This window comes from Acipenser ruthenus, chromosome 27 (assembly GCF_902713425.1).
Source record: "Acipenser ruthenus chromosome 27, fAciRut3.2 maternal haplotype, whole genome shotgun sequence".
NCBI lineage: Eukaryota > Metazoa > Chordata > Actinopteri > Acipenseriformes > Acipenseridae > Acipenser > Acipenser ruthenus.
In genome coordinates, this window is record NC_081215.1 from 2,727,711 (window position 1) to 2,750,050 (window position 22,340).

General features: G+C 40.5%; 2 protein-coding genes across 11 annotated transcripts; one reads left to right on the top strand and one right to left on the bottom strand.

The window, feature by feature from the left end:
* The first annotated feature begins 454 nt into the window (after positions 1 to 454).
* LOC117425622 (cyclin-dependent kinase 11B) lies at positions 455 to 11,020 on the top strand. Of its 9 annotated transcripts, none has more exons than XM_034905027.2 (21): positions 465 to 574; positions 1,368 to 1,418; positions 1,795 to 1,925; positions 2,136 to 2,251; positions 2,449 to 2,576; positions 2,709 to 2,862; positions 3,477 to 3,658; positions 4,304 to 4,426; positions 4,624 to 4,722; positions 5,038 to 5,148; positions 5,261 to 5,335; positions 5,585 to 5,790; positions 6,264 to 6,354; positions 6,475 to 6,596; positions 6,797 to 6,902; positions 7,009 to 7,130; positions 7,309 to 7,416; positions 7,759 to 7,875; positions 8,234 to 8,382; positions 9,939 to 10,131; positions 10,408 to 11,020. In XM_034905027.2, exons 3-21 carry the CDS (start codon positions 1,815 to 1,817, stop codon positions 10,498 to 10,500), a joined length of 2,406 nt encoding a protein of 801 aa, XP_034760918.2. In that variant the 5' UTR covers positions 465 to 574; positions 1,368 to 1,418; positions 1,795 to 1,814; the 3' UTR covers positions 10,501 to 11,020. The 9 variants fall into 9 exon arrangements, with proteins under 9 accessions (XP_034760919.2, XP_034760918.2, XP_034760920.2 ...); XM_034905029.2 differs by having other exon boundaries at positions 9,942 to 10,131; XM_059001987.1 differs by having other exon boundaries at positions 4,307 to 4,426.
* Positions 11,021 to 13,722: 2,702 nt separating this feature from the next.
* Positions 13,723 to 21,425, bottom strand: LOC131701828 (matrix metalloproteinase-23-like). 2 transcript variants are annotated; one of them, XM_059001989.1, is made up of 8 exons: positions 20,918 to 21,425; positions 17,329 to 17,464; positions 16,830 to 16,969; positions 16,286 to 16,453; positions 15,473 to 15,637; positions 14,797 to 14,907; positions 14,259 to 14,385; positions 13,723 to 13,921 (listed from the first exon to the last, which is right to left on the bottom strand). In XM_059001989.1, the coding sequence occupies exons 1-8, from the start codon at positions 20,988 to 20,990 to the stop codon at positions 13,747 to 13,749; spliced, it is 1,095 nt and encodes a 364-aa protein (XP_058857972.1). In that variant the 5' UTR covers positions 20,991 to 21,425; the 3' UTR covers positions 13,723 to 13,746. The 2 variants fall into 2 exon arrangements, with proteins under 2 accessions (XP_058857972.1, XP_058857971.1); XM_059001988.1 differs by having other exon boundaries at positions 17,329 to 17,468; positions 20,918 to 21,422.
* Between the last annotated feature and the right edge of the window lie 915 nt (positions 21,426 to 22,340).

Here is a 22,340-nt window from a genome sequence, read left to right on the forward strand (position 1 = left end):
TAAAAATACAAAATACAAACTTGACCTTCCTAATTTAAGTCTATGGCCATATATTTATGTGTATCTCTTATTACAATACTTGTGATCTCTCTTCAACCTCCAATACATTTTAATAAGGCTTCTGTATAGAATTGGAACGCCTGAGAATGGGTTATGAATGGAATGTAGTGTAAAGGAATGTAGTGTGAAGCATCTGATAGTTGAATGTGTTAAATATAGGAAGGTGAGAGAAGATATGTGGAAAGAATTAAGCGATTCCAATATTTCCAATATTTAAAAAAAATAGTATAGGTAATGGAAGAAAAATAGAAAAAGGTATTATTGGATGTTTTGCAAAATATATTAGGAAAACTGGAAGATTCAAGAATATTTAACATACAGAGATTTTAAAAGGTTCACAGCAGTTTTAATAGCCAAATCTAAACAGTAGGTGGCGACAATCAGTTTCGACAGAAACTTGGCTGATTTACACAACAGAAGAAGAAGAAGACGACGTCATTTCAGCGCGCCTCTCGAGCGGAAAGGGATTTTAATTCCCTGCGACGGTGTTCAAACTGCGTGGAGCATAGTGCAGGTGAGGTTAAGCTAATTTATGCTGTTTTGTAAAAATTAAAGACTAGACCTGTAATAAAACAATGTTTAATGAAGCTAAGTGAGAATTATCGCTGAGCTCATCAAGTATAGAGAGCGGTAAGCACCGGGGATCCACCATAACAACATCTAGTGTTCTCGTTTTATTTATATAAGTCCTGATTAATATTATTATTTAAAAAATACTATAAATAAACAACAAACTACAACGGGGATGTTTTTACGTCACAACGATTTTTTAAAAACTTCACTAGTATTGATTTTATACACAATTAAACTGTAAAAAAAATAGACGCGGCCTTGTTGTTGGTGCGCACAGACAATCTTCCGCAGCGAGCAAAGCCGTGAGTCAGTCGTCAGAAGGTTTTGTTGACCTGTGTGAAATGGATTCTACATTTCTTAAACGTTTAAAATAGTGTATTTTGCATTATTTTTACAATGTACTACTATACACCATGCTTCAGTTTCTCTTTAGCCAAAATTCTCATCCAGCCATGGTCTTGCACAGTAACTGGAACCCCTGAATTGTTTCATTCATAAGTTTGTTTTACATTTTCTATTAAAATAAATATGGTGAGGCGGAAGCAAACAAGCAGGCAGCTGTGATACTGGCTAAATGTACACCGCATGCAGTTTAGTAAAAACCAAAGTAAAAACCAAACAGTGTATATATCAGATCCATACTGTTTCATACACATGTGTGCTCTTTTTTAAAAGTTTGCTTACTGGGCTCGCATTTTTTTTTTTTTTTTTTACACCTGTGTTTATTTTACCAGTGAAAAAGTATGAAGGTACTGAATATGGATAGGATACCGAGCCTTGTTCAGGTAAATGTACTGTAATGGGTACTGGGAGGGGTAAGTTTATATGTTTCTAGGTTTATCACAAAGACAATAATCCAGATAAATACTATAGCCATAAAAGGAAAACCGAGTTCAAAAACGCTTGACTGTAAATGTGTGCTGTAGATTTGCTTTTCATTTGAAAACGGCTCATTTTTATCATTGGCAACACTTAACTTCCAGTCTCTTCAGTTAGTGACAGACTGCCTGTTATTTGCTCCACCAAACCATTCCCCCAGTAGTTGAAAACTAGTCATTTTTAGAAGTAAAACAGCTGTTTTGAAATAATAATGACAAATAAATATGTTTAGCTGTTGTCATTTTAATGTCATTTAGATTTTTCCGCCTCTCTTTTTTTCAGTTTACGCTGAGCTGGTGCTGATGGGGGACGAAAAGGACACTTGGAAAGTGAAAACGTTGGATGAAATCCTCCAAGAAAAGAAACGTAGAAGAGAGCAAGAAGAAAAGACAGATCCCAAACGGCCGAAAGCTGTAAGTCCCAATTGCAGTCAGATACAGATGTTGCTCATGATGTAAACGTGTTCACTGTGTGTATATATGTATATATATTGTACTGCCTGTCAGGACTCAAGTTTCGCCAGGGCTAGTTCTGGGTTTAGAAAATAAGGAAAATAAGGATGATTTTGTCATTGTTTTGTCATTGTTGTATTCAGTGAGTTAGTTCCTTGTTTCTCTCCCCAGACGGATGAGCGGAATTCTAAGCGGGACACATTGGAGGAAGGCGAGCTTCAGGATCACAAAATGGAAATAACAATCCGTAACTCCCCATACGTACGGGAAGAGTCTACCGAAGACAGGTAGAGAGAATAAAGCTGTCGTCTTCTTGCTGAGCTTTGCTCATTCTTCTTGGCTTTTTTTTTATAATAACGAATCCTGCACAAAAAAAGCAATCTTGCTTTTTACTTTCTCCGCATATGTTTTAATCCTATATAAATGTGAAAGCTATATGTTTTCACAAGTGATTGTACTTACTTTTTGTCCATCCATTTCCAAGAGGGGAAGAAGATGATTCCCTGGCAATTAAACCACCACAGCAAATACTGAGAAAAGAGAAATCTCACCACAGGAAAGAGGACAGAAGAAAGGAGAAGAAGAGGCACCACAGTAACTCCACTGATGGAGGTAAACCAGATGCAAGGAGGTCATATTCCCATATACCTGTATGCACAGTTCAGTTACTGCTGTGTTTTTTTAATGAAAACAAACTGTATTTCGCCACTGTTGTTGATTTTTATATATGCTGTTTTTTGTCAGCTGTGAAACATGCCCGGCCAAAGGATAAAGAAAAAGAGAAGGAGAGAGAAAATGAACGAAGGAAGAGGCAACGCGAAGAGCAGGACAAGGCGAGGAGGGAATGGGAGAGGCAGAAGCGGAGAGAGCAGGCTAGGATGAACTCTAGGAGAGAGAGGTGAGATTCAGTCACGTCATTCTAGGGCACCCTTAGATAGTTCATTTATTTTGCCTAGTTAGCATAAGTTACAAAAATCAAAATATTATTAGATCTTATCAGAAAGATGCCTGCTCAGTGAATAGCATCAATACCAATGCCTCATTAACCATTTACTGGTTGACTTTTTCTAAATATCAAAATATTTAGATATCCCTTTGTAAACTTATGAACATCATTTATTTGCAAAATAAGTGGAGGAAGTTGCCACTTTTTGGAGGGGTGCTGGTATATACCATTATCAAAACAGAAACACAATATTAAGTGTAAAACAGTGACAGCAGGTGACTAGAATGAAATGTCCTTTTTTTAGTGTTCTAGGCAGTAGATGTTTACATTACTAAATGACTGTATCCTGGATTAATTTACGCATGCGCTTTAGGCATTTTACATTACTATCAAAAAATGTTTAGCTTTCTACCACAATGAGTACCCTTGTTCAGCATAAATACATAAATAATACATAGTGTTTTTGTTGTTTGCATGGTAGTTGTGTAAATTGTGAATTAGCAATGCAACTCACTGGCATAACAAGTAATTGTGCTCCCTGAGATTAATGTCTGGGTGGGCTTAAGGAGAGATCCTGTTAAGCTCCCGCCCTCTTCCCCTGTTTTAAGGGACCGCCTGGAGCAGCTGGAGCGGCAGAGGGAGCGAGAGAGGAAGCTGAGGGAGCAGCAGCAGAAAGAGCAGAGGGAGCAAGTGGAGCGTGAGAGGAGGGCCGAGGAGAGACGCAAGGAGCGCGAGGCCAGGAGAGAAGGTGAGTGCTCAGCAAGTTCGTTCTGTTTTTCCCTTAGCCTCAGTTAAAATGGTCCCAGAAAATCATGTTGAGATTAAATTCTTCTTCAAGGGATACCTGGTCAAGAAAGTGGCATATAATAAAACAAAAGAAAAAAACACATTCAAATGAGCACAAGCAATACAAAGAAGTTCATCAAATCACAAGGAACAATTTAAAAAAACAAAAATCATGTCTCGGCTACATAGATGTTAATGTTTTGCTTGAACTCCTATAAAGGGATCAAGACAGTAAGTTTCAGTTCTTCCTGAAGTTTATTCCAAGACCATGGAGCTAGAAAACGGAATGCCTTTTTATTTCCAAATTCCGTACAAACTCTATGAACTGAAAAACTTAGAAACAGTCTGAAATCTAAGATAAGTATTAGTAGAGATAATTGACAATTTATTAAGATACATGTCTTTGGTTTTAATTCTCTGCATTGCAGGATGTTTAAAAATCTATGTCGGTTGCACTGTAATCTAATCCTTGTGACCAGCTCAATATGAAGACCTATTAGAAAATAAATTGTTCCCTATGGTGCTCATATATTATAAAAAGAAACATTAGGAGTCAGTTCTCCCAAGTCTTTGCCTTGGTTTCTCATGGTGCTGCATGTCTTCACAGCAGCGTCCCATCACAGGGGCCCTAAGGATGAGTATGGGGAGAAAGGGAAGCAGAGTCACCGGAGCCGTAGTCCAAGTCGGCAGCACCGTGAGAGACAGGACCTGGGAGAGGGCAGCAGAATGGGTAGGAGCAGCTTATTAACATGGAACCTCAAACTTGATGTACCATAAACTCAGTTAGGAGAAACTCTGCCTCATACCTGTCTACTTTATTACTTGGTCAACCAGCCAGCAAGGACACAGTGGTGTCACGTTTGACTTTTTTTTTTTAGAGTCTCTTAAAAGTTCATAATGATAAGGAAAGTGCTTTTCCTTTTCCAGCAGTGAGAGAGGAGAAGCAGGAGGACAGGGACCTGCTGTCTGATCTGCAGGACGTGAGTGAAAGCGAGAGAAAGACCAGCACAGCAGAATCATCCACAGGTAACCCCACGGGGCTGCACTTTATATACATGTAGATTGTCTTTAACCATTCATGACGTTTGTTACAATGATGCAGTACAGGTGCAATAAGCTGTTTTCATCCGTTTACATAGCATTGCACACAACAGCATTTGATTTGCTTTTTACTTATGCCTGCCAATACACCTCTTTGCACCACTGCTGGATCAACGTATTTCTTAAATAAGACATATTGCTGTAACACTGACCGGCCAATCGAATTCCTTTATTTTTCCGTAACTCGGATAAAAAGCTGGCGTGGTAATGTAATGTTCAGGTTATTTAATTTTGCCCCAGGGTCGGGTACGGGTTCTGAAGAAGAGGAGGACACAAGTAGCGAATCGGAGGGCGAGGGAGAGGGAGGAGAGTCTGCAACCAATTCAGAGGATGGGTCTGAACAGACTGCAGGTAAGCAATACAGAAGCTCTAGGGGGGTGGGGAGGGAGGGGGTGGGCACAATATGCAAGTATGTGACGTCTCTGATGTGAAAAGGATCAAGCTTTCCTCTTCTGATTTCCAGATGAAGTAAGTGAAGTAGAGCAGACAGAGGAAGAGTATGAGGAAGAGCGGGAGAACGGGATCCACATTCCAGTCGGTATGTCCGTCTCTCTTCGCTGCTGCTGGTTCTGTGTCTGGTTTGCTGTGTTTTTAATTTTAATAGTCTATTTGAACCCAACCATTCTGCATTTTTCCTGGTCATACTCCAGTATCTCATTTTTATTAGCAGCATATATAGTATCCTTCACGTGATTGGATGATTCTGATCCTTTGATTTAATGCACTTGATTTAGAGCAGCAGTGCCCATCAGTGTTCAGATCTTTCTGTTCCCTTTTCCCCCTTCAGTGACAGAGTCGCGGTTTGACCATGATACTGAGGAGAGTTTGGAGGAGGAGGAGGAGGAAGAAGAGGAGGACGAGGAAGAAGAGGAGGCAGAGCCCAGCCTCCACTCACGCTCAAACACTCCTGAAGGGAACTATATCCCTGAATCCCCACCCATGTCTCCCGTGGAGCTGAAGAAAGAGCTGCCAAAATATCTGCCTGCTCTTCAGGTACTGACTGCGACCCCACCTGGAGGGGATCCAACTTGCCTTGTGGTTCACTGTAGCTAGGATTAAACATACATACGAACATAGGATGTGGTGCATTTTCAGTTTAATTTGCTAGTTCCATTCAAACTTTACGTGAAGTGAAATGATTTCTGATGACTGACGTACGGGGAGGCTTCTGCAAATACGGGTGTCTCATTTTTCTACAATGCCAGTACATTGTTTGTAAATTAGCAGCTTGGGGCTTTCTAGTAATGCTTGATTCAAAGTGCAGTACCATTCAAGATTTTGAAATATCAGGTATCCTTTCAGAGCATTGCCAATGATCCTATCAATTCCTATGGGATGTTGACAGTAACCCTCCCATGTATACTTGGGTTTATAATTCCAGGGATACATGTTCCATAGATGTATTAAAATCTTCAGTTTAACAGACTTGCCTGTAAATGAATGGTCTGCTTTCTGTCTATTTTAAGGGCTGTCGCAGTGTGGAGGAATTCCAGTGTCTAAACCGAATTGAAGAGGGGACGTACGGTGTGGTGTACAGAGCCAAGGATAAAAAGACAGGTATACTTTAGCTAGGATCTTATCCCCACTTTAACATTTATGGAAAGCAAGATGTAGCACTTTGATTTAAATTGTTCAAAAGTCCTTTAATTCAGCATGTCTCTGTGTGCGTTTCACCAGATGAGATTGTGGCTCTAAAGCGATTGAAAATGGAGAAGGAAAAGGAAGGGTTTCCAATCACCTCTCTGAGAGAGATCAACACCATCCTGAAAGCTCAGCATCCCAACATTGTCACTGTTCGGGTGAGTAGAAAGCCTGTGTTTGAAATGCACTGCGCTCCTGTCCCTGATTACTGCTGTAAATATCCATTTGAAAAGCGAGCTGCGGACAGTAGTTGAGATCATCATTTTGCACGATGAAGTTTATAATTGTCAAGATTTTCCCATGAGAGAAGCCAGATCTAAACAACATAATGTAACATTTTCGATTTTGACTCCTAAAGGAAATAGTGGTTGGCAGCAACATGGACAAGATCTATATAGTTATGAATTACGTGGAGCATGACCTGAAGAGTTTGATGGAGACCATGAAGCAGCCATTCTTACCAGGTAAAGCCAAGATTTTAATTTTTTTTTTGTGTGCATATTTTTCATTGCCTCGGCTAGCATAGACCCCTGGTTTCCCAAAACCAACCCCCTCTTTCTGACCTTGAAGGTGAGGTGAAAACCTTGATGATTCAGCTCTTGCGTGGAACCAGACATCTTCATGACAACTGGATTCTTCACCGGGACCTTAAGACCTCCAATCTGCTTCTGAGCCACAAAGGGATATTGAAGGTAAATGAGATCAAATTGACGTTGCTTTAAGTCGTGCTTTCCAAAGAGACATGGAAAATAATTGGACCATTGCACCTTCTGGAAAGCACCTCCTACAGCACAGTGGTGACACCCTCAACCATCCGAAACTGGAGGTATTCGCTCCCTTCAGTAATCTGAGTTTAATTTGTTTTTCTAGATTGGAGATTTTGGATTGGCTCGAGAGTACGGCTCTCCTCTGAAGCCCTACACCCCGGTGGTGGTTACTCTGTGGTACAGAGCACCCGAGCTGCTCCTGGGAGCCAAGGTTTGTCATATCCATATGTGCACAACACTTCATTTCTTCAAGAATTACATTTTTAATGTTGGGAAAACAAAGCCTTGTCTTATCCGTGGCATGTAACATCATAGACTACTTAGAGGCTGAAAACGCTGCTTTATTGGGGCATCAGCACTCTGTGAGGATGTTTTATTCATTCACACTGACGGCTTGTGTTTCCAGTGCAGCACTTTAGCTATGATTTTGGTTTGTGTAGCGGCACAAGTTTCTTGTATACTTTCTCTAGATCACTAAACCCCTAACTGCTCGTCTGCATTTTCTGTGTTTCAACTCTCCGGCCTTAATGCCAATCCTTTGTTTTCTGTACAGGAATATTCAACTGCAATAGACATGTGGTCAGTAGGATGTATATTTGGAGAACTTTTGACCCAGAAGCCACTTTTCCCTGGAAAATCCGAAATTGACCAGATTAACAAAATCTTCAAGGTATTCTTTAAAAGTTTTGATCATTTAATCTTTATGCTGTTGTACAGTAAATCGATCAGCAGTGTGTTTAAAGCTTAAGGAGCAGTGTTGATAGCTGTTGGATTTTTAAAACATTTGCTAGTGCATTCCGAAACAGTGAAAACATTAATAAAAAATAAAGAAAATCTTTGGTGCTATATCTATTGATGCACAAATTAGTAGTAAGCCTACAATAATTTAAATCTGCTTGCAGAAGAGGCAGTGATACTCTGCTCCACTAGATGGCAGTGTTAATAACTCATTTGCTCAATCAAATCTTATGGGTGAACTATAAGACTGTGTGAAAATTGGCTGAGCCTAGTAATGTCTGAACTTTTAGGATTTGGGAAGCCCCAGTGAAAAGATCTGGCCTGGGTACAATGAGATGCCAGCGGTGAAGAAAATGACATTTACAGAGTATCCATACAACAACCTCCGCAAGAGATTTGGTGCTTTGCTGTCTGACCAGGGATTTGACCTCATGAACAAGTGAGTTTCTTCTACTTGGTAACGTCATGCATATACACTTGTAAGTGGAAACACTGTGCGTCACAAACAGTGTAGGTATATTTTAATCAACAGAGATCTGTAGGATAGTGTTTGTTTGCTTTCTTTCTCCATTTCTTCATGTCTTCACATTAGTGTTTATGATTGAGTCTTAAAATTTCTCATCCAGTTGTCAAGCGGATACTTTTGAAGCTTTATTGTCTGGTCTGCAGCCAGGTCCTTCCAGAATTCATAGCTGTAATATTATAACCTTACAGAGTTTGGAGAGACTCCCAACATCTATTTCACACAGATGAAATGCCAGATATCACTGCAGTGTTAACTCTTGAAGCTTGAGTGATTCTTTGGAGGCACAACCATAAACGTGAGAATGATTTATAGACAGTTCCACATGTGCAGAGATCAGCGTCAGGGCTGTGTTACATCAACGCTGTGATCTCCAAACTTTCTGCGCCTCTGAGCCAAATATCACAAGTGCGGGCAAGCTTAATACAATTCCTAAATACCCAAGGAGATGCTGGACTGGGCAGCAACTTGATAAATGCTTTATAATGGGTTAAGTCTCTTCACAGACTAATATGAATTTAAATTTCATATTTTAAACATGGTAATTATAACATTACACGGCTTAGAACGGTGTATGAATTGAAACCAATTGCTTTTGTATAATTCATATTTACCTTTAGGAAACATGGGTGTCCTATTTCCAGAATATCCATACCCTATATATGATGCAAATGTATTTCAGATGTTTCAATCAGCTTTATAGTATAATAAGTTATTATTTAACAAAGAGGAGGTAGGGTTTTGAAAAAATTCAAGAAATAACTGCAGTTTTCATTGCTATGTCTTCTTGGCTTTGACTATCTTGGTAACCAGTTTTTGTTATATAGTGTGGGAGTCTGTACAGTATGGTGTTGAAGTCTCCAGCAGTGACGCTGTAACGCTCCTGCTGTGAATATCACACTCTGGTGTGACTCTCATTCAGTTCAGAGCGGTATCTGGCCTAATCTTTCATGGCTCCTGCATCTGAAAGCATGGAGAGTGTGTCTGGCTTCCTTAGTGCTTACCGCAGACCAGAATAATTCACTCTCCTGGGTAAAGTCTGGAATTTAAATCGGTGTTTAGGCTGGCAGTAGGGGAGATTTTCCGTGAGATCTTAACAGATGCTTCCTTGTTTGGTGAAGCATCCTTTAGCTTGTCGGAGAAGTTGGCAGGATAGGAGGCGCAATACTGTAAGCCAGTTTGGCTTGTTAGTGGTATTTTTGGGTGATTTTTAAAGAATAAAATAATATCATTCCTTGAACCAAACAATTCTATGGTAACAAATAGAGGAAGAAAGATGCCAACTGAGTTATTTGAAATCAAATTTCAAATGTATTTATTTACTCAGGATAGAACCCCTGAGATATGAATCTTATTTTAGGGAGGGGGGGGGGGGGGGTATTGAATCAATAAGTACTAGTGTGGGCACAAGAATAAGGCTTTTAACAGTTAGAACCGCATAACTTGACTTGAGTCCTTTCTTTACCTTTGAGGAGGTTCCTGACGTACTGCCCAAGCAAGAGGATCACTGCAGAGGAGGCTCTGAAACACGAGTATTTCCGGGAATCTCCCCTGCCCATTGAACCAGCCATGTTCCCCACCTGGCCAGCCAAGAGCGAGCAGCAGAGGGTGAAACGAGGGACCAGTCCACGGCCGCCTGAGGGGGGACTGGGCTATAGCCAACTGGTAAGAGTGCTGTCACTGTGATGGTACCGTTAGGGGAGCTGGTGGCTGAAGTGTTTGATAGATCATAGTCGCCCCCCCCTCCAGTTTTAATGTTATACAAAAATGCGTGTCAAAGTGCTGACAATTTACAAACCCATAGTGATTCTGTATTGGCACAGCAAGACCAGGAAAGGTCAGGGTATAAACACATGGCTTTCAGCACGAACACTGAGGCTTCTCTTTTTAATGTTAATTTCCACATTAAGTCACGTGCTGTTCCTTTCTCTTATTTTCCAGGGGGATGATGATTTGAAAGATACGGGTTTCCACCTGACCACCACAAACCAGGGGGCCTCCGCTGCCGGTCCCGGCTTCAGCCTCAAGTTTTGATTCCTCGCCGGAGCGTAGAGGACTGGGGGTTCCACATGCGTGATGTACGGCGCGTCAGCTTTGCAACGTCGGGGATTCTGACTCATTTCTGCAGCACGGAAGAGACTGTGTTTTCGTGTTTCCTTTCTGTTAACATTACTGGATGTCAGAACAGTGACAATGTTCTTGTAGTTGCACATAGCTGATAGACAGCAGGAGCTGCACGTTATATGGGTCTTGATTTGCTTTGAGAGCTAATCCGATGCCAGGACTTATTCCCAGCCGTCTTTACCAGGAGAAACCATGGAGCACCGCAAGGCTCAAATAAGTTGTTGGAGCGACACCTCTTGCCCCAAGCACAACAAAAGCCTGCAATGTTTATTGCTGCGTATTGGATTTTGAAATAATGCCAGCTTTTATTTTTTTTTCTTTCTTTTAAATAGGAGTGGTACCCACTAGATCAGTAATTACCATTTTTTATTTGACATTGTGTATTGTTTTCCAATGACCAGGGTGCATTAAAGTTGGTAAGAAAAACAAATATCACAGCTTGTTGGGGACCTTTTCATACACAAGGGTACTGGTTTAGATCTTGGGAGGGGATCAGAGTTCCTGAATAATTCTGTCGTGTGGTTTTTTGGGGCACTGGATACAAATGACAAAATGATATTCAGTAGAACATGGTTGCTTTTCGATTCCAGCATTCATGCTCAGTTTAGAGATGGTATATGGAAGACTTTTTTATTATTATTAAACAAAAAAAGTATTAAACTATTTTAGAAATAACTTTGCTGCTTTGTTTTGTCGCTGTGATATTTAAACAGATTTGTAGTCTAATACTAGTAAAAGTGTTACTGTTGCATTAGAAGGAAGCTTTATATCCACTGGTCTAAAAAAGAAAGTGTCTCTCAAACCCATACAGTTGTTTTGCAGTACCAACAATGCATGAAATCCTGATGAAGAATACATTTGCAAATACACAGTGTGGAACATAGCCCCAATTAATTACATGGGTACATTGGGTTGGTATGTAATACTAGTGTACACGATGGACCATTTGCTTTTGTTGGCAACTGATTCAGGTCATTTCAGATCAAGATATGCTGTGTTTTTCTCTTGTCAGTTCTATGACCTTAAGCTATAGAGCCCTGCATTGTTTGCTGGCTTGCTGCATGGAACCGTATAAGTGCTCTTTTGAGTAAAGCAGTCCTATAATGAAGCTAGAACTTCTAAAACATGCTTTTTAATAATTTTACTTGGATTGCAAATCCTCAATTCATATACACTGCCAGTTTGCTATTTGCAAGGAATCATAACTTGCTGCTCCGAGACAGGAAGTCTCTTGCTTTGTCAGCTGTTAATTATTGAGGTCTGCTTTCTTTGCACTCTAAATTGTCACAGAGAGATGAATGCAGCCATAATGAAAAGGATTTTGTTCTTTTGATTCGTAGTTCCAAAACTTTGCATTTGGAAAGGGAGACTTTTTTATTTTAATATAGTAAATTAAAAACAGCTTGAGCATGACCAAGGACGATTGGCACACTTCTTCCTGCCTGGTTGTGTGAAAAGAATAGAAGTGAATCAGATGTAACAAACACATCTTGAAGTTCTTGGAATCCTGGCTAGTAGGAAAAAAAAAAATACTGAAGCACAGCTTGAGCAAGAGTGTAAAACCCCAAAGAAGCAAGCTGTTCGTGTTTAACCCTTTGTTGCTTACTCTGATTGCTTGTGTCTCATCATGAGTAAGGCTCAGTAGAGTCTGTAGGTTTACAAATTGAAGTTGTTCAGGCAGCTTTTAAGAAATGAGGATTGTATTCAGCTGGAGCGTGATTGCTCAAACTCCTGGATCCTGATATACTTCATTGATGGTAGTTCTGAAACCTAGTAGTGGGTGTAAAGGCAGTCCAGATTTCAAGCCCTGAGAATGTAGCAGAAACTAGTAGCAAATCTTAAGAAGGTAGTTCCAAAAGAAACTAAAGTCAAGTAGACAAATGTTACTGCACTATCCCTTACACTTCTGTTATCAGCACTTAAGGTCTGAGTGAGTTTCTAAAACGAAAGTGGCTTTTTCCAGCCCAGGAAAAAAATATATATATAATTCTGTGGAACACACTATTGTACTGTTATAAATGTGCCTTTTGAATCGTTTCATGGAGATCTGTTAGCACAGATGTTTAGGATGAGACTTCCATCCCTTGACAGCACTTTGTAAATGGAAAGAGGGTGCAGTGATTTCCTGTAGCGTCCAGCGCGAAGGAAATGTTTTTATATATGCAATATTGTGCCAGGAATTATCCATCACCATTTATTTTTGGCATTTTCCTAGTTAAACTCAACAGTGCTGTTTTACTGTATTTTAACCTGTTTCCATATTTTAATTTCCATACCACAAATCAACAAAGTATGAGATTGGAGGCAAAGGTGACTAAACCAATGTGTAGCAGTTTAAGGACGAGGATTAAGATATGTGCAATAAGTGAGAGATTTAAATAGATTTTTTTTTTCTTGCTTAACAGAAATCTGCTCAACACTTAGTCTTTGTAACTGTACTGTACTCTTGTTTTGTGTCGACAACTTTGATAAGATCAGGACAACTGGTATAATTACAACAAAACTGTGATAAAGGCAGGATATTGGGGGAGCTTTACTGCTCTGAAACTAATCTTTTCTAGGTTGGGCTGGTTCTAAATGTACAGGACCTGTTTGGTTGTGACGCAAAGGCTACAGAAATGTACTTTCACATGTGTTTGCGCCACGTTGCTCAAGCATATGGGGTATACCCACATCCCTGACGGACGTGTCTCGGAGTTCTATTGCGGCGACAGAATGTGACAGTTCTATTTTGGAATGAGTTCAGGTGGGCTATCCAGAGCCCTGTATGAATGCTTTGTTTTAATGCCGAGAAACTGGAACTCGATTGGTACAGTTGGCAGTGTGAGGTGAAGCATGGGCAGCATCTGTTTGGTAGATAAACAGACTGCTTCAGGCTGTAAAGGCTGTTAATCCCAGATTTATAGGCGCCTAGCATTAAAATAATACTTTTTTTCATACTGTATAGCAGTTGACTTTTATTCTTGTCGAATCTGACCCAATTTTAACCACAGACGGTGCCTGAAGAGCACTTCTTTGAAAGTCCCTAATTCTTCACACAAAACATCGCTGCCAATGTGACGTGTGTGTTTGTTACATTGGTTTACATACAAGTTCTTGAACTGTATTGGATCCCACCCCCCACCCCTCCCCCCATTCGAAGATGAGACTGTCTTGTTAGAATCGAACCCGAACCTTCCAGGTGTATGTGGTCAGGACCTTGTTGTGCTTCTTGACTATGCAGGTGTAAGTTCCCTCGTTGATGCCGTTGGCAACGATGCTGAGGTAGTCGTCTTTCAGAGAGATATAACCTGGGTAGGATTTCTCCAACAGCTCCCCATTTTTATACCAGCTGGAACGAAAAGAAATGAAACCTGAATGTGTGATTTGGAAGAACACTGATTGTGGGATTTTCTGGTGGTACTGCAGTGTGCATGTGAGGTTATTCCTTACTGGGTCTCTGCAGAGCTTGGAAACACAGGGTGTCAATTATAATTATGGAATGGTATTTGTTTCACGTGAACAGTCAACCAAGAGAGCTTTTGTATTTTTGTGGCAGGGAAACTAATTTTTTTTTTAAATCTATTAAATTTCGTTACTGTGGGAAACCTGCATCAAACCTGAAAACATTTTCACAGTATTGACAAGCTCTTGTTCTCCAGTCAAAAAAATAATCAAAAGAAACTTACTAAACTTTGCCTTTCTTCGCAGCAATCTTTTTCCCGCAGCGGAAGGTGAGTTTCTTTCCTTGAAGGACGAGTTTGTTTTTTGTCCTGGGAGGGACGGGGGTTGGAGCTATGGTGGGGAAGGGGAAGTCTGTACAGAGAAATTGGCACGCTGTTTAATTCCATTAAATACTTTTTGTCTTCTTGCATAGATCTGTGAAATATTTACATGACCCAGTTTCACAAATAAATAAAATCTGGAGCAGAACTTTTATATTAGCCTGCCAAGCCACAACATTTTTAGGATTCAAGCATTAAAATTGCTTTTCTAATCAAGAGTGACACACAGATTCTAGGGTAGGGAATTGGGAGTTTGACATTGGAGTGTAGCCCTTTGATTATAAACTGCATCAAGTAGTAGTCATTTCAATACCTCATTTACTGAGGCTGTGTATGTGGAGCATGCTGACCTCAGAGAAGAGAACGCTATGTTTGTCTGCTGGACTAAGTAACCACAAATATCCTGTTTTGAAAAAAAAATGTTGTTGTTTTTTTTTCTTACCATAGCAGAAGTCGCAGCTGGAAGGACAGTGTTTTTTCATAAGCCGTTTTTTTGAGTTGCAGTAGCCTTTCCGGGCCCAGGTGGGACAGATAAACAACCTATCCAAACAACCTGGAAGGGGTTGAGAATTGAGCAGTTCAGAGGTAAACTGCATTAGACACCAGCACAACCCTGCAACCTTCATGATACAGCAAAGCAATAGTTCATTTTACAGACTGTGCAATCACTTCAAGCGGATCTCTACACTGAAGTGTTACACTCAAAAGATACTAAATATATCGAGGTAATGAGCAGTAGTATAAAATGATCTGTTACAATTGACCATCGGTGGCCACAGTTGGCCCTTCTAGTCCTGGTCTTTGTTCCAACCCTTCTCTAAATTGTTTAATTGAACCAATTCAACCTCCATACATGCCCTAAGGTAGTTAATTAGTTCACCTGTTAAACCTGGAGTGGAGTGGAGTGTTTGGACACCCCTGCATTAGACAAATGTCTTTGTTTCACAGACCCCTATTGTCACTAATGTTACTGGCTACCCAGTCTTGCCTAAGAGAAGGTGTTCCAAGTTCATTGCTAATCAGGGTCTGAAACCAGCAGTCTGTTCAAGCCAATACACCTCCGCCCAGGTAAACACACGGCTAGCGGTTCATTGACAGCTGCTTCCAGCCCTCCTTACCGTAGAGCCGGTGCAGACCCCAGACCTCGTCCTGAGAGATATCCTTCCTCCCGGTCAGAGTGGCGTTGATGTGCATGATGGCCATGGGGTTGAGGGAGTGCATCAGCCCCAGGGCGTGGCCAATCTCGTGGGCTGCCACGTGAACCACGTCTGTGAGCCACACCCCTGCGAACATAACCACAGCCAATCGCAACATAGTACAGTTACTTGCCTCCTATCCAACACAGATGGGACAGCTTCCTCTCAATCTACAGCCAACTTGGGGTAGTAACATTAACACTGCTAGCTTATAGTACCAGTAGGGGATGCTAATGGGTGTTTTAATACTTTAGATTCTAGAATGGTTGCAGTTTGGCAAAAAGCCTGTTGTCTGCCATATATGCTTTTTTGTTAACAAATTAATATAGGCATCAGTTATAAACAATTAATAGATGTGCTATAAAGAATGTTATAAATATTAGGAGATAATTATTAAACAATAGACTAAAGCGGTACAGTGTTATAAAACCATGTCACTAAGGTAATCTTTATGATTATTTGTATTTTGTTTGGATGTCCAATTAGATTTTGGGAAATTCATAACCTTGTACTAACATGGTAATAACAAAGTAACTTCAATTGATTCCTGCTCTTAACAAATTGAATTGGTAATTGGGTATGACACAGCAAATAATTTAAAAATAAATCATTTTAACAGCAGCAGCAGTCTAATCCCTCTCCTGTTGTTTTGTACCAGTCTGCTGGAGCCGCTCTGCCATGTTGGTTTGGTTTCTGTCTACAGGTTGATCGCTGCAGAGCCTCGGCACTCTTTACCCTTTTTCCAGCTGTAGTGCATGTTTCCCAGGACCCAGTACTCGCTGTCGTCGAAGTGGATCTCACCGGTGGGAGGGAAGAAGGCGTGTGCAAGCTCCCCGGTGATGCCGTCGAAGCACTGATGCAGGTACGATTGCAGGCAGTCCGTGTGGTTAATGGGGTAGAACCCTGCAGTGGACACACGAGGGAAAGATATCGGACTGTAGGGCTGTGTGTAAAACTGGGTGCCAACTGGAATGCCAACCCTTTATCATACCAGCAACCCAAAACCAAGCCTGTATTTGTGCATGATAAAGATCTATATCATCTAAGTCAGGGCTGCCCAATGGTTTTTCTGATTTAGAGGTGACTGCACAGTGTCTTCCACAAACAAGATTTCTCAACTGTGGATGCATCTCAGAAAATACATTTAAGTAGGTACCCCCATAGCAGCGTGGCTTGGCAGGACTCCTAATATAACAAGCCCCCCCCCCCCCCCCCCCCAGGAAAGTATTCTCTGACGCAGGGGTGCCAAGTACAGAAGCGGGAGTTGAAAAAACGTTACCTATTTTAATATCCGCCTCCTGATCATCCGGCACTTCCCTGAAGCTGAAGGGGGAGACGTCACTCCACATGGTGAATGCAGCTGCCATGCCCTTCCGCGTGTCACTCTCGTTCATCAGGTTCCGCGGGAACGACAGCAGCCTGTCCGTGGGGAAACAGCAGCGATTCTTACCAGTACGTTAAAGCTGAGACTGGATGTACACTTTTGGGTCACTCTTATGTAGGGAGTTTTAACAACTAAATGGCAATGGGAAATCATAGCGAACATGGAGCAGGATGTGGTGTTTAAATGTAAAAGCAGTTTTTAGAAGAAGCATTCTTTGTGTGTGATGTCCTGGTTGTTGGAATTAGTCCCCTAATTATGGGACTCGCTCATGATTCCATCACCCAGTTGATACCTGGGATGCAATGAAGTCTAAAGGACTGTTACAGAAGTAATTGATATAAAGAGTACAACTTGTGGCCATGCACAGGGATGCAGAGAGGCAGTAGGTCCGTACTTGTATGTGAGTTTGAATTTGTCCCATTTGTACATGCCGGGGGTGAGAGTGTAGCGTTTCTTCCGTGAGAGATGCAGTAGCTGGGAGTGGGCTTCCTTTCGGATGCCAATTACTAAGACACTGGAGGTTTGAGCTTCTTCCTTGGACAAGAAAAGAACAGACAAGAACAGCATGTGTTATTCATCTGGCCTGTAGAGCATGACTGGGTGCCAACAGGAAACTGGGAAATACAACGTCAAATGAAACTGCAAGTAAACACCTTGTGAAATTTTAAAAAATTGTGACCGTCCCATGACACTGATACTCTGCAGTTTAACAGAGACTAGATGAATCCAGCCTGTTTCATATCAAATCTGTTTGGTTGATATCAGCCCACCACAAACATTCTCACTCCCCTCACCACTGCACAGCTGGACTGTGTACTGATTCCATTAATTTCCTGTTGCTCTAGAAACCAGGAGGGGAGAGGCAGATTCTGCCCAAGAGTGGCCCCAAGAGACTAAACTGAACAGGACTAGCTCAGCGCCCAGTTGTCTGCATACAGGAAGTGCCATCTGAGTCCCTTACCTTGGTTTAATATCCAAATATTTCCTAAAATAAGAAGTTCTAATTGTTTGTTACAATTGTTTTACCATTTATGAGACTTATGCATATTTAGGATGTATATACGGTAATTTTGTCAGAAGATTCCTCTTTGAGGTTACATCTTGTTTTGTCACAAGACAGCCAAACCACAGCAAGAGCTTGGTACTCAAATGACATACCAGACCACAGAAATAAATTCAAAGACTGCCATTTCAAAAAGGCTGCAGGGGTATACTCAGGGGAAGGTGATAATTAAAGCAGTGGCTTTGTAGTAATCTTATCATTACAGCAGTTAAGTGAGGGCTCAAGAGAGAACACAACGTTTACAAAACAACCCATTGACCAAGCATACAGAGTAGCTGTCCCTCCTACTCAGTTATTTCTGAGCAGACCACAGCTAACGATATGCATCTGGAATGTTTCCTGTCATGTGAATCAACTGCGACATCACGGGCCACAAAAAAAGAAACACCTACAATATGAAGCACACACTTTTGTGCAGACTTCATTCCATTTAGTTACAGGCTTCTATCCCATCCTTGTTAGAATGCTTTTTATAATTAGATCATAACGTATTTTTAATTAGGATCAGTATTATGGATTGGACATTCACAGAGGGTAAGAATGGAAATTCTTATTACGGTCTGATAGTGCATGGTTGTGGAGTTGAGAATCACAAACTCTTGGTTGATAATTTGACCTTTTAAACTACCGCTCCCACCCTCTAGTGGAGTGTTAGAGAAAGGCTTTGTCCTTGCTCACTTGGGTATTTTTGATTTCCATTTTATTTCCGTGTCTGCTTTGTAGTTCTACCACCAAATGAATTGCTGATTTATTCAGCTGATTTTGGAAATAAATGTTCAGAAGAAAATTAGCTCCTGCAATTTCATTGGAATCGCATCACTTTGGATCTCGGTCATGTTTACATACAGTCTGGGAAATGAACAGCATGTGTCTGGAAGCCTAAAGATCTCTGCATTGTTTTCATACAATCCTACTGGGAGTCTGACTCTGGCATTTTCCCTAAAGCCATATTTTGTCTGCGAGTTGTGTTTTGATTTTTCGGATCGCCTGTACTATATTATACTATATATTGTAAAATAAGAATAAGTAAACAGGATTTCTCATTTTAATATGATGTAGTGTCCATCTGATACAAAAAGATCTAAGACAAAGAAATTCCAGATGACTGCATCCCTCTAATATCAGTGTCTCTCTCACGTTTTACCTGCATATCGACCTGTAATTTGCAAGCCCTTGTGCAGCTTGTTTCTAACTGCGAGGCTGAAGGAGATTCTCAGATGACTAAAGAAATGGAAACAGATACATACTGTAGCGTTTTCCAGTTCTTATCACCGGTGGTTTTCTAAACCTGTTTGATTAGCAGGTGCCCTGGAAATATTGCTGTTCAGTTATTGTTTTTCAAGTCTATAATTTGCCTTCCTAAGATGTTTCCAGTTCTTTCTGGGAACACTTCAGGGCTGCTGCCAAGCCCTGAGAAGCCAGCGATCCTCTGGCTGGACGACGGGAGAGATTTATCGGTGCTTCTCATAACAATTCGTTTTTTTATTAAGGAGGGCTGGGGGTGCATTCCCTGCCACGCAGGTATGGAATGCAGATCTCAATTAGGACTCAGGGCTTTTTGACATGTATCGTAAACATAACCCTAGACTTGGCTGGACCAGGCAGTCACTTCCTCGGGAATATAAACTGAAAAGGAAAAAGTGTGCATCCTTCAAGATGAGCAGACGAGAGGCTGCCTTCTAACTCGAATGATTTTCCTTCTGGGATTATCACCATGCAGCCAACGTCTAGTTTAGTGTCTCAAATGACAGTTAATTGCAATGCAGGCTTTCACCTAAATAGAAATTTATTCACACAGCCAACACAGAAGCAGCGGCTGAATCTGTGTGGTGCAAATACAGACGCTACGTAGGTTTTGTTATGCTGTGAAATTCTCATTTCAGATTTTCACTGCATTGTATTTTATTAAAGCTGAAAAAAACCACGTTATCAATACATAACAGGACTTTTCATAATTGTATATAGATATATATTGAAATGATAATGGAAATCTATTAATCTGGTTTACACTTAAAAGGTCTTTATATTTTACTGTGGGGTTTATGTGAATCCCTGGTATAGTCTGTGCACATGTGGCAGGGTTTCAAATACAGTTCGGTGCCTCTGCTTTCTCAGCAAAGCACATAAGACAAATGCCTCCCTCCCCAAGCAAGATGGGTGGGCTGTCTATCAGCTAAATAGCTGCTTGCACTGCTGGACTGGGAGCCAGCAATGACAGGTAGTGTATTCATAGTGTAATTATTGGCCACCTGCATCAGCCTCCGTATGCGTTTGCAAATAATGCAACACGGAAACAGCACCTCCTGTAGATGAGTCATATGTATTACACGGGGTTAAATGTCCTGAAAATACCTCCCATGTACATAACCGTTTGCTTATCCTGGACAATGCCTATGGAAAAAAGCACCTATAATCATATTACTGAAAAAAAAAATGTATTACAGTTGACCTACATTGCTATATGCACACGGTAGTACTGTATATAGATGAAATGGTAGCTGTTTCAGTCCAGAGACAAAGAAAAAAAAGTGATCTCAATCTTTTCTACTTTCACCTGAAGAAGAGACCTTTGAGGTCTTGAAAGCATGTGCTTAATTATTGTTTAGTTAGTCCAATAAAAGGTATCGCATCTCCTTCTCTTTATCTATCTTAAAGTATATAAAAACTCAACAATAATTAAAACGACGGGTTGTAGCAGCATTCACTTTCCAAACTATATTGGTAAACAACGGTTTCATTGTGTAACCCTAAACACCAAAATGCTATCACCGTTGCAAAATAAGATAATCATTTAATAAAACGCAATGTTTTGTGCACATTAACGGGATCTCCGTTTGCCTGCTGGTGTTTGCCAATGCAAGCATGCAGATTATATATATTTTTGTCTATCATCAAAAAGAATGCGTGCACTTCAACCTACCTGAAGTCTCCAGGCGGGGAGTGCTGAAGTGTCCTGCAGCCTTGCAAACATAGCCACCACAGGTAAAACACATAGAGCGAAATGTATGACTTTGGACCTGCCTTCTCGATCTGCGTTATATAAAGTACACTTCATCTCAGCGATGAGTCGGAGAACGCCGGGGGATTCTCCCTTGGAAAAGAAGGAAAAAAAAAAAAACCTTATATATCCACTATTTAGAACCGTAAAACCATTTGCATGGTTAATGTAGACCGCTGCTTGCAAGAGTTTTATTCGAAAAGCTATATTCTACACTTTCAGGCCGCATACGTTTTTTATTATTTTATTTTATTTTTATAACGTGTGTCTGCAGCGCTTTACTGACTGAAGTTTGCCAGACGGTTTCACATTACTTATATGGGGGTTAGCCGTTGTCAAAGTGAACGATAAAAGAAACCAGCTGGAATGAACTTGAACCAAACCCAGTTTCTGGATTCATTTCAGTATCTTCTGCAGTGCAGATTAAATCTGCTGCTGTCAAATTCGACCGTTACGGAGAAAGTAACAAAAACAAAGCAAGACAACTTTAACCCAACAGAACGTTTTATTAAAATCACGTGGTGTTAAAAATATCTGCAGCAATAAAACCTGAATTAGAGAGAGCTGCTGTTTACTGTACAAATAATACAGACATACATCTAGTGACATTTTTCAACCAAATTAATACATTATCAATACTGGAGTGTCTTGTTTATGGCGTGTATAATTATTACGTGTGTATAGAGGATAATGTAAAACCAACACCGGAATTTAAACAAAGAGACAATAACACTTCAGTTTAGTGTATGTTTTTTATGTACGTTTCCTACGTGATATTTGATGATATATGGATAATAGTTTTGATATGATACTACACAATTAAATATTGTACCACAATACTGAACTACAGTATTTTACTTTTTTTTATATAGTATAAACCAATTTAATTAAGCAATGATTTTCCAATAAAAAATGGAGGCCACTTTGAATTTTTTTTTTTATTATATTATATGAGGACGAATCCAGATAAATAGTGCGGAGAAGAGCACTGTGAGAAACTGTGCCAGTAAAAACAGAAACCATGGCAACGGCTTTGGCAGTGCCTCTGGCGTGTTGAATAAAATTAGTTGTTCCTTAAATGTGTGCAAGATTGAATACAGGTAAAATACAACTCTCTTAACTTCTAAACGCGTAACACAATGAAAGCCTAGAAATTCTAGTATTTCATAGTTCTGTCATTCTGAGTCAGGTTGACTAATCATGTTTGCGTTCCTATGAACTCCCGTACCACTCGCCCCCAACCTATGGTTAGTGTAAAACCATGAGAAAATACTGGAGCAGTCTAAATATTTACTTTATCATCGTGCTTGAAACCTGGTTTGGCAATGAACTCTATGTGTGTGTG

Excerpts from the sequence above, each read along its gene's own strand:
- LOC117425622 (XM_034905028.2), top strand. The coding sequence starts at position 1,815 with ATGGGGGACGAAAAGGACACTTGGAAAGTGAAAACGTTGGATGAAATC. Across the intron at positions 2,863-3,476 it reads ATGAACTCTAGGAGAGAGAG|GAGAGATCCTGTTAAGCTCC; the intron begins GTGAGATTCAGT and ends GGTGGGCTTAAG. Across the intron at positions 6,597-6,796 it reads CCAACATTGTCACTGTTCGG|GAAATAGTGGTTGGCAGCAA; the intron begins GTGAGTAGAAAG and ends TGACTCCTAAAG.
- LOC131701828 (XM_059001988.1), bottom strand. The coding sequence starts at position 21,052 with ATGAAGTGTACTTTATATAACGCAGATCGAGAAGGCAGGTCCAAAGTC. Across the intron at positions 16,454-16,829 it reads GGAGGCGGATATTAAAATAG|GGTTCTACCCCATTAACCAC; the intron begins GTAACGTTTTTT and ends TGTCCACTGCAG. Across the intron at positions 13,922-14,258 it reads GCGAAGAAAGGCAAAGTTTA|CTGGTATAAAAATGGGGAGC; the intron begins GTAAGTTTCTTT and ends TTTTCGTTCCAG.